Source organism: Alternaria arborescens (genome assembly GCF_004154835.1).
Source record: "Alternaria arborescens strain FERA 675 chromosome Unknown contig_8, whole genome shotgun sequence".
NCBI lineage: Eukaryota > Fungi > Ascomycota > Dothideomycetes > Pleosporales > Pleosporaceae > Alternaria > Alternaria arborescens.
The window spans coordinates 930,802-946,869 of NW_021167863.1; the positions used below are offsets into that span (position 1 = coordinate 930,802).

Below are 16,068 nucleotides of genomic sequence, written 5' to 3' on the forward strand. Positions count from 1 at the left end.
TGATGGATTTGGATGTGTCTATTTCTTGTTGCAAACTGTTGATGGACAAGGTTGAGAGTTTCTTTACCAACATGGCGCAGCTAACAGAGAAACCACTGGATCTTCGCGATAGATTCAAGACCGTTTTTGGCAGCAGCGGTCCAGAAAATGCACAAAAGCTCATCGAGCACCAGACGAGCGCACTGACTCGATTGTTGACAGCGTGCAACTGGTAATTACTGCGACAGCCTAACTCTTGACGGCCCAGGCTTACATGTCCAGCAAAACACTCTCTGCACAGCAAAGATATCTCGAAACAAGTAAGAATCGTAAAGTGCTCCATCGGGCGAAAGCAAATTCGGTGTCACTGTATGTCCATCGTGACTCTGCCTCTCTTACCAGCAAAATGACAGATAATCTGTCAAAGATCTCCCGGGTCTTCGAATTTGACTCCGATGTCTTTTCTACTGGAGCTTACGAGCGTGCATTCCGAGGCTCCGTCAAAGATCTTTTGAAAAGACGACCGCAGACTTTGAAGACCGACTCGTTGGCCGCACTGAAGACCGATCCTACGTTCATGAATAACGGCTTGAGAAGAATCCGTATTCTAGGACAAGACCAAATTGGCAAAGAATCGCTGGTAAACAAAATCGAATCAGCTGATCTGATCAGTCAGGAGCAACATTACTTGTACAAGTCGAAGTTTTGGGAGCTATGCATCGATCTTGTATCCACCATTGTCAAGGATCGCTCAGATGTCTGCAGTGAGGAGGATGTGTGGATTCTTACGTCGTATGCAGTTTTAGAGCCATACTCCAGTCAATTCTCGGTGCGTCAAGATGCTCGGAAATCTTGTGTGAGGATCATGAGAAAAGCTGTAGAACTGAACGAAGAGTTTTCTTCAGTTGCTTTCAATTTTCCAACTGATCGTATTGAGTTCGAGGATATGGTCTTTTGGGTCAGATGCATACCTGGTCGCGGGTCAAGCATCAGCAGTGGTAATCTTGCAGCAGAATCGTATGCTACATTGACCCTTGAAATCACATATCTATGCTGACTGGTTCTCAGTTTCATCAATAACATATCATACTTTCCAACCTCAGATGCATCCGACAATCTCGATTGTTTCAGCGATTGCGGAATAATTTGGTATATGCAATTGGACGCTCCTAGAGCAGAAAGGATGATGGAATCCTCCCTCGAAACAATACTCAACAAAAGTGTATCTTTCCAAGTTACATTTGGAGCTAAGGATCTGGTAACAGTCATCGATGCGCGAAGTCACTATGATGAGGACGAAACTGCACTTGTGTTTGTTTTCGACCTCCAAGACTACAGCGTTGATTCTCGACGATTCGAAGAGCTCAAGGGAAGGACTGAAAGAAACTCACTCCTCTTAGCAGAGACAATCATCTTTCCTTAACGACCGGTTGTCGCACTTGTTTTCAGGAATTTTGGCACATTTGAGAAACAAGTGAAGATGTTTGGATTCCCATTGGAAGGCAGCCAGCATGTGTTCGATCCTGACGTCGCGATCGAGCATATCAAAATGAGTCTTAACAGTCAACTCAAAGCACAAGGATGGGGCTACACATTTGCCCTTAACGATAACAAAGATATGGACCCTATCGAGACTCTTGAGCGTCTTCGAGAGCTTATCACCAGTGTCAACAAATCTTCCGTGACACCTGAGAACACATCGAGCCCAGAAAGTCAAACTCAACTTTCCAGCAAGACTGTCGAGAGCATTGGCGTTGCTTATTGACATATATCGACTGATTTTCTGTTCTGCGACAAGTTCGTAGTCCTTGCAAGCATCTGGAAAGGTACTTGTCTATGCTCCAGTTCTCAAATGAGAATTGTGAAAGAATTGAACATGGCATTGTAGCTAGGACTCCTTCAACAAGGAGTTAATCGATGACGAGCGCTTTCCAGGTTTGATCTGCCTCTTTGAACCGTGGCTACATCGGCTTGTTTACATCTTCTACGAATATGAACGAATGGGTCCGAAGACTACACCCGCTGCGCCAGGATGAGTGACGTCTCATTCAGTCCCTGTTCTAGTTTACGTACGAAAAAAACACACACAAAAGCCTGAATATCGACTAGCTTCACCATACGCTTTGGTTTAACGACGCGACCGTCAACGATTTGAATCTCAAGTCCGCACCAAACTCGTCAAAACAATTGGATAGCATTAGCCAACCGTATCTCTGGCTATTATTCTGGGAAGATAGCATGGTTCTTTATGAATGAGGGAGTGCGATCATCCTCATGGGCTTTAATATATATGTGGTGTTGTGTTGCACATTCTGTGGGCTTGCGAAGAGTTAACCTTGGGTGCGGCCGTTCGTGCGTTCCCTTTGAGGCGACCAGTAGTTACTGAGGCTGACATTATGTATGGTGTGATGAAGCTGCAACCATTAGCTGTCTCGACAAGCCATGTGTCGAAGATTTCAGTATCGACTTCACACTCTTGGTAGCTGTTGGCGATGTTATTCTGAAGCAATTCGGATGGCGTGTCACGTCGTGTTACTTTCATACCAGCACATCTCTTATCGTTATCGCCACGTGAGCTAGCGCTGTATCGTTCCCCTCCTCCAGCCTAGCATTTCTCAACTCGTCATACAACCATATTCAGAAAAGAAATCACCATGGCAAAACTTCTCTCACTTCCCAACGAGTTGATACAGCACATTACATCTTTTCTTCCCTGCTCGTCAGCTCTCAACCTTTTCAAAGTCGACCGAAGACTACGCAACATCTGCAATGATAAAGTGGTATTTCAAAATATTGCAAAGTACAACTTAGAGCGATCTCTTCTCTTAGAGAATGGCATAGAATTGTCAGAAAATTACTGGGCGGAAAGCGACGCCATCCTGAAGAATGTTCCTCTTCAACAGACGATCCGTTTAGCATACGCAGCCGAACGATGTATACAAGCGTTGCTTGAAAAAGACGATAGATGGACATTGAGCACATCTAAGCGGCTCAATTCATTTGAGATTACAGAATGGCTGCCACAGATGATAGCTCTTCACCATCCAGCCACCTTAGAGCTCAAGCCCCAAACCTTTCTGCAGCTCCAAGGCCAAGTGCTGCTTAGGATGCGGGTGCCGAAATCGATTGATCCCGACCTTCTCGGCGCCAACTTCGTTCTCGGCTACACCCTTCTTGCACAACTCAGAAAGACTAGCAACGGGAAGCAAGTCAAAGAGGCCTTCGACCGCTTCTTCTCCGTGAACCGCGCCACAGATCCACCAATCACACTGAGCAACGGCGTAAGAACCGATGGAGACGCTGTCAAGAGTCTTAGACAGCGAGTGCGGGATTATGGTTACTTCGGAGATACATTTGACTTGGACCAAGCTACGACATTGCTCCCCACTCTGATGCTGGAGCTGGAGCTGTCTACACGTCACTTGACTCCAAGTCATATTACCGAGCTTCCCTCACCTACTGGTATACCTTTCTATTCTATGATGAATGTGCCACCTGTCTTCGACATAAAAAAAACGCCCCCCTTTGACGATGGAAGCATGCCATTCGGCTGGTGTCACCTTGACAAGATGGTGTCGCCCGACTTCCTCTCTTCCGGCTGCTGGACGGGCTATTACTCTGATCAGCGACGTTACTTGGGACGACGGCGTTTCGACCCTGCAATGCGCGATATCCGAATCGTTGCTAGGAGGCCATGCAAAGAAGAGCTAGAGGTCGACTCTTCTCTCACGGAATGCACGATAGTCGATCAGCAGAGCCGGGGAGTAGATGCAGTTGGAGAGTTCTCATTGCAAGGTCGTGTTCAAGATGACGGGTTTGTCTATTTGATAAAGAGGTACTTCTCGGAAGACACCATGTGGACGTGGAAAGCTAGCATGACACCTTTTGGTATTGTGGGCATGTGGGGAAGCGATCAAGAGAGATTTGGAGGGTACTTTTGGATATGGAAGAAGGAGTGGTGTTGACGCAGTCAGCATACTCTCTTGACACGTAGAAAGATGATACGATGATCTCACGAGAAACACACGATTACAGATGGACAAAAGACGAGAAAATGGCCTTGTTGATTGGAGCAGAGCCTTTCTCTTAGAGTGTCGACATTCATATGTCTATCTCCGTTGATGCATGTAACGAGGTAGGCATAACACCACAATGCGTCGCCCTAGTATGCCTCGCAAATATCATCTCAATAACCAAAGACCCATACTCTCATGTCCCATATCCAGTAAATGCGCCACCACAAACGCCATCAATGACCATAACCACGTAATCGTCCTATTCTAGGTAGACATTCTAAGAGCCTGCCTAGGAGGTGTCCATAGCATCACCAGCCGGCGCAGCAGCAGCATTACGCTCCGCCATTTTCTGAGCGAGCAGATTCGCCTTCCAGTTCTGGATCTCCTCTCGGAGTTCGTCGTTGGGGATGACGTCCTCGATCTTGAGTGGCGTGCGGTTGAATGGATCATGTGGATCGCTTAGAAGATGTGCTTGGATGGTACCACGATCGACGATTTGTTTACTGACAGGGAGCGTGACGGGGTCCTCCATGAGGGAAGCGAGGATGGGGTCGAGGTATTGGTCGGGGATTTCTCCTAGATCCGCTTCGACCATGTCGGCTTGGGCCTTTGCTTCTTTGATGCGGTCTGACATGGATTGCCATTGTTCCATCTGCTCGGGCGATTTCAGCTTGAAGCGCTGGAGGATCTTGTAAGCTTCGGTCATGTATTCCTCCCGATAGGAGCGTCCGTCCGTAGCCACAGCATCGATGAACGACTGCTTGCTCTCTAGATTGAGGTACACGTCGGTGACCTCAGCCAGCATGTTCCTGGGGTTCCAGCCATACTCCTCAGGGTTCTCGACCTTGAGTTGCGACTTCTTGGGGCCCACAAGCGCCTCCAAGTTGTAGTCCAGCATATGCGCTAGTCGCACGACGACCTCCTTCTTGGTGAACGAATCGGCAAGCGCCTCTGTGAACAACTTCAACATGGCAACGGTCTCATTGGTGAGTTGCATGTAGCTCTTAGCTTTCCCTTGAGCTGACGCCAGCTTCTCTTCCTGTTCTTGACGTGCAGTCTGCTCCATACTTGCTGGTGCATTCTTCAGCTCTCTTGAAAGATCATGAATCTCCTTGAACGCGGTAAACGACTCATCTAGAACGAATGTTACATCGTTCAAAAGCAGGTTGACGAATTGGACGAAGAAGTCCAGGTTGACACGCGCCTCGGTAGCAAGATGCTCTCGGTAGATTGGGTTCGGCCAAATACACTTAATGACTTGGAAGATTTCGTATCGTATGTTAAACTTGTCGAAGAATTGCGTATGGGTTCCTGTGCTCTCACATTCTATGTAGAACTTCATGAGCGCGTGCAGCAGGTGCTTCATAGCGAAGTCGTGCGCGAAGAGCGTGTCGCCAAGCACGCCCTTGGGTCGACCAGGAATCCCCCACACTCCGTGGAACAGAATTGTTACCAGACCGGACTTCAAGTATGGATTCTTGATGTATTCTGAGCTTCGTAGGAAAGCGATACAGATCTTGACCAATTCTTCGCACTGAGTGGTTGTGATGATGTGTGGCATGTAGCGAGTGATGAACTTGAAGTTTCCGACAATATCTTCGACGAAATATTCAGGCAGACACTTGAACTCTACTGGCTGCTCTTTGGGCAGAGGCAGCTGGAGCTCAGACTTGGGGAAAGAGGTTCCGGGCGAAGCAATCCGTAATAGCCATACGATGACATATCGCATCAGTTGCATAGACCGAGCCTGCATAGTCTCGTCAAGCAAGACACCCTGGATTGCTAGGATGCTGCATTTACCCCGCTCGATCTGGTCCTTCATTTTCTTGACATGGTTATCGAAAATAGCAAGCTGCGCCTGGCTGGTCATGTACTTTGACCGCTCAGGTTCGAGCTTCACAAGCTCCTTTTCGAGCCACTTCACGTCCTTTTGAAGGGTACTCAACTTGGTGTTCGCAGCCTCCAGACCATAGTGATGTGCAGCGACCGTCAGGAAGAAGACCTCGCTAATGAAGTTGTTGGTACCCGAGGCTTTGGTGCTATAGAATTCATCCGACGTCTTTTGATCAGCATTGATCTTGGTTTCGTCTTGGATGTCGACGCGAGGGGATCGGCGTAGGTAGTCGATATCGATTCGATCAATCTTGGCGAATGTAGCGTCCATAAAGGGCTCACACAGACGGTCTAGTATGACTGTCACATTGACCATGAAGCCGTCTGACGAGACTTTCTTCTTGTCGACTTGCATCGCACGCCTCATATGGTTCTTGTTGACCGTCAGCGCTAACCAGTCTAGCATCTTCTCGCGAGACTCCTTGTTTTTGATGAAAGTATTTGTGATGTCGAGCAGTTCTTCCTGATGAGTCTGGAGGGTCATGCGGACGGCGCGTTGTGCGTTTGCGATGAGTCCCTTGTCAACAGCGGATGAGCCAGCGAAGTAGTTCATAGCCACTTCAGCCTGCATAGGGGACAACCGAAAGAAGGGCCCCAAGAAGCTGTGTGTCTCGATGTGTTGGGCCTCGATGTTGGCAGGTAGAAACGTCTCGGACTGTGCCAGAGCAGCTACGAGTGGTGGAAATCGAACAAATACCCGCAAGATTAGCATGTGAGGTTTGTAGTCGCCGTTCATTGAGACTGTGGAGAGACGCCTGCTGACGTCTTCCATGGCACCCACCAATGCCTCCCTAATCATATCGTCTTCGCCTATCCGTTGACTCGCTTCAGTGAGGAATTCGTAGCAGATACCGCGCTCGTCGTCAGGCCCGAGAAGTAAGCGATCGGCTAATGCGTTCTCTGCAGGTGCTTCCTCGCCGAACATGTCTGGCATGGTAGCAGCGAAAATGCAATAGCTGAAGCACAACCGCCGAGCCTCCTTGACGACATCGAATCGTGGTCCAGTTTTGTTTGTGAGATTCTTAAGCACCTTGGATACACGCTTCCAGCAGCTCATCAGATACTCCAATGCTGAGCCTTGTGTTTGGCTCGACGCTGCCTCCAATATCACAGAGTCCAACAGATCTGTGCTTAGGCGAACTGGCCTGCCCTCATCCTCAAGGTCGCTCTTGGCACCTGATGCAAAGTACAGCTTGTGACCATGTGCATCTTGCGTATGGGCCTCGTCCAGGGTTATTCTGAAGATGTTGCTGAGCGTCCGGTCCTCCCACGCTTCTCTACTCAGTTCCGGCGCCTTCTGAGCGGGCTGCGGCGCTGGGCTGTTGCTCGCCGCGGGTTTGATGGTGATGCGCTTCTTGGGCGGCTCGTCGGTCTTGACGCCTAGTTGGGAGAAGGGGTTTGAGGATGAGGTGGGCTCAGGTTGAGGCTTCGGTCGTGGTGCCTGTGATTCGGTAGGCTTGGGCAATGAAGTGCTTGATGATGCGGCTTCGGGCGCTGTTGACGGCGGCCGTGAGGGACCATTTGGAGTCGCAGGACCGCCTAGCTTTGCAAGGCGCTTTGCACGGATCTGAGAAATGTCGTCGTCAGCGTGTCTCTTTGATGGGAGACTAGCAGGTGGGCTCACTTTGTCAGCGTCGGACATGGCATCAGGCTCGGCGGCGGGAGCAGGCGCAGCATCAGGCATTGCGCTGTCTTTTTGGTCAGAAATGGCGTTGTCTGGCTGCTCGGGTTGCTCGGGTCGCTCTTCTTGGTGAGGTTGGTCGGGCGGTTGGTCTGCCATGATGGCGTTGTGCTGCCTTGAGGCTACAGTAGAGCTTCGGCGATGGCGGCTGTCAGGGTGTGGGACAGCGAGAGGGTTGAGTTTGCGAGAAGCGTGGCAGTAATTAGAATAGAGGAAACAAGATAGAGAAAGAAATAGGCCGTGGCCGTCTTGGTGTTGTCAGACGTCGAGTGAAAGAAGCGCGAAGCGTGCAAGTGCGTCAGTGCTATCCTATGGTTACGGGACCCGGAGCTTCTAGTCTGCCCCGCCACTTAGCAGCCTCGCTCGCCAACTCACGTGTACCCTGGAATCTGGACGAAGCGCGACGAAGTATAGTCTATGGTAATGTATCCATTATGTCCGCCCTTATCTCCGCGTCATTTAGATCCAAGAACGTATACTGCAGACATGATTGTCGCGAACGTCGTTGTTTGGCAAGCACGATGAACAGTATGAGACAGCCCCAGTTCGGCTGATGATTTTCCGCACTTTCCTCCGTGTCAATTCTCATCGACGCGGGAACCCTCGCTCTCAACATGTTCCTGCCGGTTGACTAGCACAGCGGCCAACGGGATGTGCCATGTGCTGGTAGGGACGAGGAACACTGCTCAAGCCGATACTAAACATGTTGACCTTGGCATTCTCGCTCCACTGTAGTTACATCATTTCTGCGAACGTGACGATTAGCTCCGAGTGGGCACGGGAGATCAGACAGACGGGGTGTGGAGGGGATCAGATAGACGGTGTGTGTGTGGGGAGGGAATCAGATATAGAGGTATCCAGAGCGGTCGCGCCGTTGATGGCCAGGAGCACGCGCACTCGCTCGCTCGGCAGGAACAATGCTGGGGAAAGGGCAGGCGAGCTGTCACATCAAACCTGAAACCCTTGTTGCTACCAAGTCCTTGCCAGGGCAACCAGGGCGGCCAACAGCCGATTGCGCAGCGAATGGCTGGACCGGCTGATTGCAGCGAACTGGCGATTGCTGGCGAGCAGGACGGCGGTACGGTAGTGGTGGTCATTGTTGCCCATCAGAGACATGTCAAACCATGGTGCTCGCTGCGTTGCCATGTGACGGGCTCCGGGGGCGTGTGCATGGGTAGTTTACCATGTCGGTTAGTAGTAAGGCGCTTGATGCAGATAGCTAATCGCACCTTCTCCTCTTCTCTCGGCCAACCTACATCCCATCGCGACGACGCTGCACAAACCCTTTAACGTGATTTCCAACAGAGCAGCTGCCCAGGTACGTCACATTCACTCTCCTTGTCCGCCCGCTAGGCCGCAATCGCCGAAGCGCTGCGTGGCGCAAGCAGCACTCAGCCGCAGTTGTTGCAGCACGCCCCCCGTTGCGGCCAGGGTGCCTAGAGCCATAACCCCCTGAAGCCGCTTTTCTCCAACTTCAATCACCGCCAGTCCTCCATCCAAATACTCACCACCTCCATAACAGACTTGCTCAACCCACCGCCGTCTTCAATAACCCCATCACACACGACACCATGGCCGAGATTCGACGAAAGCTCGTTATTGTCGGTGACGGCGCCTGTGGAAAGACCTGTCTGCTCATGTACGTCCCCAACCAACCAAGCGCCCCATCCACGGCCTCAACTTGTCTGCACACGAAACCGCGATTGCTAACGCCGTCCTCTACAGCGTCTTCTCCAAGGGCACCTTCCCCGAGGTTAGTACTCGCCGCCTCGCCTGGCATCCCTGAGCCGCGTCAGCCTAGTAGCTGGTCCGCATCCACAGCGCACCCATCTCTGCCATCCGACTCCACAACGCCCCTACTAACACGCTGCCGTGCAGGTCTACGTCCCCACCGTCTTCGAGAACTACGTCGCCGATGTAGAGGTTGACGGCAAGCACGTCGAGCTCGCCCTCTGGGATACCGCTGGCCAGGAAGATTACGACCGTCTCCGCCCTCTCTCCTACCCCGACTCGCACGTTATCCTCATCTGCTTCGCCATCGACTCGCCCGATTCGCTTGACAACGTCCAGGAGAAGGTACGAGACATGTCTCACGCGCGTCCAAACAGCACCGACTAACAAACAACAGTGGATCTCCGAGGTTCTGCACTTCTGCCAGGGCCTTCCCATCATCCTCGTTGGATGTAAGAAGGATCTGCGCTTCGACCAGAAGACGATTGAGGAGCTACACAAGACCTCGCAGAAGCCCGTGACACCCGAGCAGGTCAGTAGCCACACTCCATCTACCGTATCCACACTAACGTGACCAGGCCGAGGATGTGCGCAAGAAGATTGGTGCCCAGAAGTACCTCGAGTGCTCGGCCAAGACGAACGAGGGCGTCCGAGAAGTATTCGAGCACGCCACCCGGGCTGCTCTGTTGACCCGGAAAGAGAAGAAGACCAAGAAGTGCTTGATCTTGTAAGCTTGGACAAGACTTTGCGACGATATAGGTCGAAAGCCGCCGCAACCGCGCGATGTTGAGCCTGGCCAAGAGCAACACTGTGGCGGCTATCGGGTGTCTAATAGTGGTCTATTTGAGAAGGAAGGGCAACATGTCATGGGCCGGTAGGGGTAGCAGACGAGTCGACTCCTCCAGTCTGCTTGCAGTCCATCTCTGACGGCACCTATACGAGGCGTTACTGTGCTGGATCTTTTGTGTTTGGACCGTACATCATCTTGGGGTAGTTCATGATGGGGGTTATCTTCTCAGAGCGTGTGGATCGAGATTGAGCAAATGGTAGGATCTTTCTAATAACCGGTGCTTTGTTTTGCTCTTATCGTGTCTACCCATACCAATCGTTGAGCTGGGTTTATCAAGATATCCACCGTGACTTGACTTGACGCTATATTCCCATGCTGCACTGCCTTGAAGACTTACGAAGCTCTCGAAGAAGCCAAACTGACGTCGCAGCCACGGCAATAACAGGCTGAAACACGCCCATCATCTGCCCTTATCTCGCGTCAAAGACCGCATATCTCTACTGACTCGTTCCCACCTTGGCCTCCACATAACACTCCATCTTATGCATGCATCACGTACCATGATTGTCTCTAATCTTCAGTGCTCGGGTACGTCGTTCCGATGAACCGCCCCGCTTTCTCGCCTCGGGCTTCCTGCATCTGCTTGGTCTTGATTTGGGCCGGTGGATAAGGCGGTAAGTGGAGATGTCATGGGATCAGGCCACCAATTCGGCTGGAAGCCGAGTGGATGGGAAAGTGTATTGCTGCTGTACACTGTTCTATACATGAATAGATGTGTACCAAATATGATAGAGCGTACAAGTTTCTGCACTGTGCTCTTATGCTGCTCGCTGAATCCTTCCTGAAGCATAGCTATGCTGATCCGATGATGCTCTGTCCCTAAACGCCGTGCTAGAAATGCTATCCGTATCTATATGCCAGATGCTATATGAACATTGAAATCGCAGTAAATGCTCCAATAACTGCGAGGAAAGAAGTTGAAGACCGAGCAGCAGCACCGCCTTGCTGATTCTGAGGCTGGCCACCACCAACAGATGTCGAACTGGCTCCTGCAGTCTCAGCTGCTGTCCTCGATGCCGAAGGAGACGCAACACCTATTGAAATCAAGTCAGCAACTGCCACTACTATAATCAAAAGAAACGAGTTCAAACATACCTGTAGAGCTCACGCTCTCCGTCCCTGCAACCAATTGCTCGTCACCCAGAACACCCAAGCCTACCCTGCTCTTCTCGAAATCAAAGACGCTATACACGTTCTTCAGAAACACGTCGCCCACCAACCACTGTGCGTCCCCAAAGGTTTTCCTGCCTACAATATTACTCCTGCACAAAGTAGAATCATCATCCTTGTTTCCCACCCAATCCGCCGTGGAAATGTTATAGATGCGATTGTTGAAAGTAAACTGCACCACAGCCTTTGTGTCGCAAGGGACAAAGAACGTCTCACCATCCTGCTCGAAGCCCTCGACCTTGCTATGGATGGCCAGAGCATCAGGTTCAGGAATGAGTATGAAACTTGTTCCTGTGTCCATAATCGCCGTCCTGTTGGTACTTCCTCCCGTGGTGAGATTGGCAGAGGAGCCATCAACCCCAGCGTCTTGTAAAGGTACCTCCCAGAACCCAGATTCGTTATCCACGCAATCTAGGTAATTCAACTCCCCACTAAATCTCTCTTTGTTCACCTCGCCCAAGTTCAACTCGCCGTCCAGTTTACCGTCGGTGTCTCGGGAGAGGTGGATACCGTACATTTTCGCACCGATGAGGTTCTGCGAGGACAAGATATCCATGATTTGGGGAGCGTCAATTTCATCTGTTGTACTGGCACCTTGTGTGCCGCGGCCGATGCCTAGGATGCCGTCCATGGGGTATGCTCGAAACTCGTCGGACACGTTCGTTGCGAGGCCGAAGGTGAGGGAGACGGAGAGTGAGGTGCCGATGTGGAGGGTATCGGATGCTAGATGACCTGAAGAGGTACCTGTGCCGTAGGTCACGCTGAAGGGTGTGGTTTCGTCGGTCTAAAGATTGGGTCAGCATTCATCTCCAGGCCTTGATAAGAGACATCTAGGAAGAAACCTTGAAACTTACCTTTAATGTACTTGAATCTCCTGTACCGAATGTGGCATGCGTCTTACACGCTTCGCTCCCACAATCCTGTCCCATGACCCAGGTATTACTCGCTGCCGAATCGAGCAACATGTGGTATTCGTCTGAGCTGTCACCGAATGTTACGGCCACCATGTAGCTGAGATCGCTGCCATCTTGGTCTATGGCTACGCTGTTCTCTTGCGTTGGGTTGTTCGAATTGACGATGTTGTAGACGTTTTGGCGCGCATGTAGAGGCGTGCGCACGCGACGCAATGGGACTGTTACGGAACGCGTATTCCCATTATGGGAGGGCTGTGGGGAGGTTCGATGCGAGCGAGATGTGGTAGAGATCTTGCTTGCGGAGTAGTGGTACGGGTAGAAGGCCGTTGCTGTAGGTAGGATTGCTGCTGAGAGCGCGAGCCACGTCGGTAGTGAGGTATGCATCGTGTTGGTGACGTCGATGCCGAAAGTCTGAGCTCCTCAATGCTTTTATTTCTGAAATTATAAGTCCTCCCGCTGGATACACTTGCGGAGATCAGGTATGAAAGCTGATTACGAGCAATCCTTATGAGTCGATGTTTGGCGCGTCCCGTTCGTTGTCAGCCTTGGGCGCTTGCAATTCGATCGTCAGGTTCCAACGTAACAAGGCGCAGTGAATGGATAGACAAGAAGAAGAAATAAAGAATATACAGAATCCGCCTCAACGAACAGCACCAAGGTAAGACTCTCGGCTGAAAAGATAGTCCAAAGCGTAAATGCGGGTGATCGTCCAAGGGTAAACGTGCTGCCCTTCCAACGCCACGGCAATCCCAAGTTATCGTAACAAGAACGGCGACGACAACGAAATGGAAGAGAACAGGATGGAGGAAAGAGCGCAGGAACAGAAAAGCCACCAACCCATCCTCTTCCAGCTCGCGCCTCCACCAAGGTAAGCCTCATCCAACATGACGTCCTTGGCTCTCACAAAGGGTAACGATATCGATGCGGAGGACGCGCATAACGGAGTTTAGTGTGGGGCGCTACCGTATTTACCCCTGGGACGAACGTTGTTTGAAACAGCGAGCTCATATCAGACACGACCAATGACAGCTGCATGATGTTGCAATCTTATCGCATGTGGCATTTTCCCAATTGGGAGATGCTGGGTTCGCACTGTTTGATTTGTTGATGGAGATAGATGATCAGTTTGCGATGGGAGCTGGGCTTGGCTTGGCTTATGTGATGTGCACCTGAATGGGTGGAGCCGACGCGTCTCTCTACGGAACATGGCATTTTGCTGATGCGTTCGTCTGCAAGAGAAAACATGTTGAATCAGTAACAATAGTAATTGAGGACATTGTATAATATCATCGCTCTTTCGGGTTCGTTCGTATATTCTTACAGGTCGGTCATCTAGAGAACTGACTACTACTGTTTGGCAGCCGCTTGAATCATCTCCGGTGCCTTCTTAACACCCACAATCTTCTTTGCATCCATGATCTCCAGCTTACTCAGTCCCATACCACCCAGGTACTCATTGAAGCTACCGAGGATCTTCTCAAGGCCTTCTCTGAGACACTCCCTGGCATCGTCTACTTCGGGAACCTTCTTCCTCTCCGCCTCCGGCTTGTTGAGCGTCTCAATGTCACTCGAATGAATAGGAGCTACTTCCATATACTCATCGATCTTCTTGAGCGCAATAGTAAATACACGTACTATGCTCGGAATCCCTTGATGGAAGCGACCCATACTGTCTTCAGCCAGTGAAAATACGGCAAGGTTTGTCAGAGCAGTTGCGGCATTGCAGACTCGAGAAAGCTGAGAGTAAGGTGCGCCGAGAACAACAATGTTTGCTGTCCGTTGGAAGGAATGTTGGAACAGCACGCCGACTGGGGAAGAGACAAGCTTGTTGTAGTACGTCGTGAAGAATGATTCAGCCTCCTTGGCACCTTCTTGAGCCTTCTTCACTCCCCTGTTGATAGCTTCACGACTGTATGCTTGCTGTGCGTTCCCAGGGGCGCTATGTGACTTTGCAATGCTGGCTGTTGTTGCCTCGATATGTTCCCATCTAGTGTTCGGTTTTGGTGGGGCAGCAGATATCGGCTTATCGTCCTTGAGCGGTTGTGCAATGCGAGGCACCAAGCTGACAGGTCCGGCTGGCTGGTCCTGGCCAGATCCGCTGCTAGGCTGATAGGCGGGATCAAGGCCAACGCTGACACGATCAACAAGGAATTTGAGTTCTCCCAAACAAAGATCTGTGACTTGCTGGTGTGTCGGTGCCTTCTTACGTTCCATTTCGCTGTAGATAGTCTTGCGGCGATCGGGGAAGGCGTCCGTTATAAGGGCTAGTTCCCAGAAAGCAATGGCCTAGATGCGTTAGTAATGAACGACCTGATTGAACGGCTTTATCTTACCCTGACAGTGTCCTTCTTCGACTTGAGTCCATTCAAGAGAGATCCATTGGGATCCGTGGAGTCGTTCGTAATAGGTACATCGTTCTTCAATGGTTCTTGCGCAATGTACACGTCGAAGGTCTTGTTGACAAACTCCCAAATCACGACCAGCAGGGTTCCTTCTGTGATGAACATGAAGCACAGAGGCAGAAACGGTGCGAGCCCGGTCGGCGTGGAAGTCTTGGACAAGCTCCAGAGGTATCGACCAAAGCTGTAATAGTAGCTCCAGATCAGGTTGCGGGTTCCAATAAAGTAGAGGGCAAATCCGACAAGAGCGATGACCGAAGCCAGAGAGCTCGATAGGGTCGCAATGCCCTTGAGCTGTTTGAAAAGGACATTTCTCGGCTTGGGTGCTCGTCGCGTGGGTGTTGTAGCTGCCGCATCACCCCGCTCCTTCTTGGGCTTCATAGCTTGTACCTCGATCTTGTCATAGTCCCTCCACAAGTGTATTCCAGACTGTGCTGCTGCCAGGACGTAGAAGAGATAACGCAGGTAAAGCGGCCTCTCGTTCAGTCGGAATCGCTCGTGCATGCGGCCCGCCTCGATGAAGTTGAGTCTGTCCTTGGTACCCCGCGACCAGATATACGTCTCTACAAACATCATGGCAGAGAAAGAATAGGCGATGAGCGTGACCAGTGTCGCAGGACGGAAGAAGTACTTTGTGAATGTTTCCGCTCGGGTCTGTGTTTGGCGCCGGCCAACATGCCACTGAGCAACGCGGAGGACGTAGATGGTAAGGGCGGAGAGGAAGATTAGGAGGGTTCGAATGCCAGTAAGGCCTAATGGAAACCATAGCCATAGCACTGTGTAGAGTTAGTAGATATCTTCAACACTCCTCCAGTGCATCTCACGGTTATTCCATTCTCCCATCCAGCACGCGATCGCATAGCATAGCAGCAGCGTATAGCGACTGGCCTTGTTGAATCTTCGGTGCAGCGCTGGCGTCAGGTAGTCCCTGTATGGGCGCACTTGGGTTCCAAGCGGTGCGAGCGCCATGTTTGCGAACGATTTGCGGTGAGAGAGCGTATGAGTGAGGAACTGGCTATATCATAGCAAAGAAGCAAAAAGATGGCGTCGCGCCAATAATCAATCGAACGCGCTGGTACTGTAGTGTGGAGTACCTCAGCAGCAGTAAAGGCGCCCGACTTTGTTCAAACAAACATTGTTGATCGGTTGCATAACCGGGGGCTTGGCAACTGAACGAAGCCTGGATTTGTGCGCTAGCACGAATCCAGGCTTCGGTCAGTTGCCAAGCCCCCGGTTATAATGTTATGTGACTTCAAATGTGACCTTTGTACCCTCCGTCCTTCTTCGCTTGTTACAACACAGCCTGCTGCAGGCGTAAAATATACCTCGCGCAAGGTGCAAGCCAGTCGTAGAGCTATAGACTTTAACTATTCATGTGCGCTTTACTACACTATCTCTCTTCCTACCCTCTGCGCATCACGCTTCCAGACAATGC

At 51.0% G+C, this 16,068-nt stretch overlaps 8 protein-coding genes across 8 annotated transcripts; 4 read left to right on the forward strand and 4 right to left on the reverse strand.

Annotated features, from left to right (window-relative positions):
* Window positions 1-385: 385 nt before the first annotated feature.
* Window positions 386-1,402, forward strand: AA0111_g4558 (hypothetical protein; the record flags this gene model as incomplete). The annotated part of the gene is made up of 2 exons (XM_028650574.1): window positions 386-996; window positions 1,048-1,402. The coding sequence occupies 2 exons, from the start codon at window positions 386-388 to the stop codon at window positions 1,400-1,402; spliced, it is 966 nt and encodes a 321-aa protein (XP_028507963.1).
* A 126-nt stretch (window positions 1,403-1,528) lies between these two features.
* On the forward strand, window positions 1,529-1,744 carry AA0111_g4559 (hypothetical protein; the record flags this gene model as incomplete). The annotated part of the gene is made up of 1 exon (XM_028650575.1): window positions 1,529-1,744. The coding sequence occupies one exon, from the start codon at window positions 1,529-1,531 to the stop codon at window positions 1,742-1,744; it is 216 nt and encodes a 71-aa protein (XP_028507964.1).
* An 889-nt stretch (window positions 1,745-2,633) lies between these two features.
* AA0111_g4560 (hypothetical protein) lies at window positions 2,634-3,944 on the forward strand (the record flags this gene model as incomplete). The annotated part of the gene is made up of 1 exon (XM_028650577.1): window positions 2,634-3,944. One exon carries the CDS (start codon window positions 2,634-2,636, stop codon window positions 3,942-3,944), a length of 1,311 nt encoding a protein of 436 aa, XP_028508185.1.
* Window positions 3,945-4,284: 340 nt separating this feature from the next.
* AA0111_g4561 (Ubiquitin conjugation factor) lies at window positions 4,285-7,668 on the reverse strand (the record flags this gene model as incomplete). The annotated part of the gene is made up of 1 exon (XM_028650578.1): window positions 4,285-7,668. One exon carries the CDS (start codon window positions 7,666-7,668, stop codon window positions 4,285-4,287), a length of 3,384 nt encoding a protein of 1,127 aa, XP_028508184.1.
* Window positions 7,669-8,898: 1,230 nt separating this feature from the next.
* On the reverse strand, window positions 8,899-9,015 carry AA0111_g4562 (hypothetical protein; the record flags this gene model as incomplete). Its single annotated transcript, XM_028650579.1, has 1 exon — window positions 8,899-9,015. One exon carries the CDS (start codon window positions 9,013-9,015, stop codon window positions 8,899-8,901), a length of 117 nt encoding a protein of 38 aa, XP_028507762.1.
* A 125-nt stretch (window positions 9,016-9,140) lies between these two features.
* AA0111_g4563 (GTP-binding protein) lies at window positions 9,141-10,031 on the forward strand (the record flags this gene model as incomplete). The annotated part of the gene is made up of 5 exons (XM_028650580.1): window positions 9,141-9,208; window positions 9,295-9,322; window positions 9,448-9,645; window positions 9,698-9,832; window positions 9,879-10,031. The coding sequence occupies 5 exons, from the start codon at window positions 9,141-9,143 to the stop codon at window positions 10,029-10,031; spliced, it is 582 nt and encodes a 193-aa protein (XP_028507892.1).
* Window positions 10,032-11,014: 983 nt separating this feature from the next.
* AA0111_g4564 (hypothetical protein) lies at window positions 11,015-12,618 on the reverse strand (the record flags this gene model as incomplete). Its single annotated transcript, XM_028650581.1, has 3 exons — window positions 11,015-11,184; window positions 11,246-12,104; window positions 12,175-12,618. 3 exons carry the CDS (start codon window positions 12,616-12,618, stop codon window positions 11,015-11,017), a joined length of 1,473 nt encoding a protein of 490 aa, XP_028507763.1.
* Window positions 12,619-13,581: 963 nt separating this feature from the next.
* Window positions 13,582-15,602, reverse strand: AA0111_g4565 (hypothetical protein; the record flags this gene model as incomplete). Its single annotated transcript, XM_028650582.1, has 3 exons — window positions 13,582-14,520; window positions 14,568-15,409; window positions 15,458-15,602. The coding sequence occupies 3 exons, from the start codon at window positions 15,600-15,602 to the stop codon at window positions 13,582-13,584; spliced, it is 1,926 nt and encodes a 641-aa protein (XP_028508186.1).
* Between the last annotated feature and the right edge of the window lie 466 nt (window positions 15,603-16,068).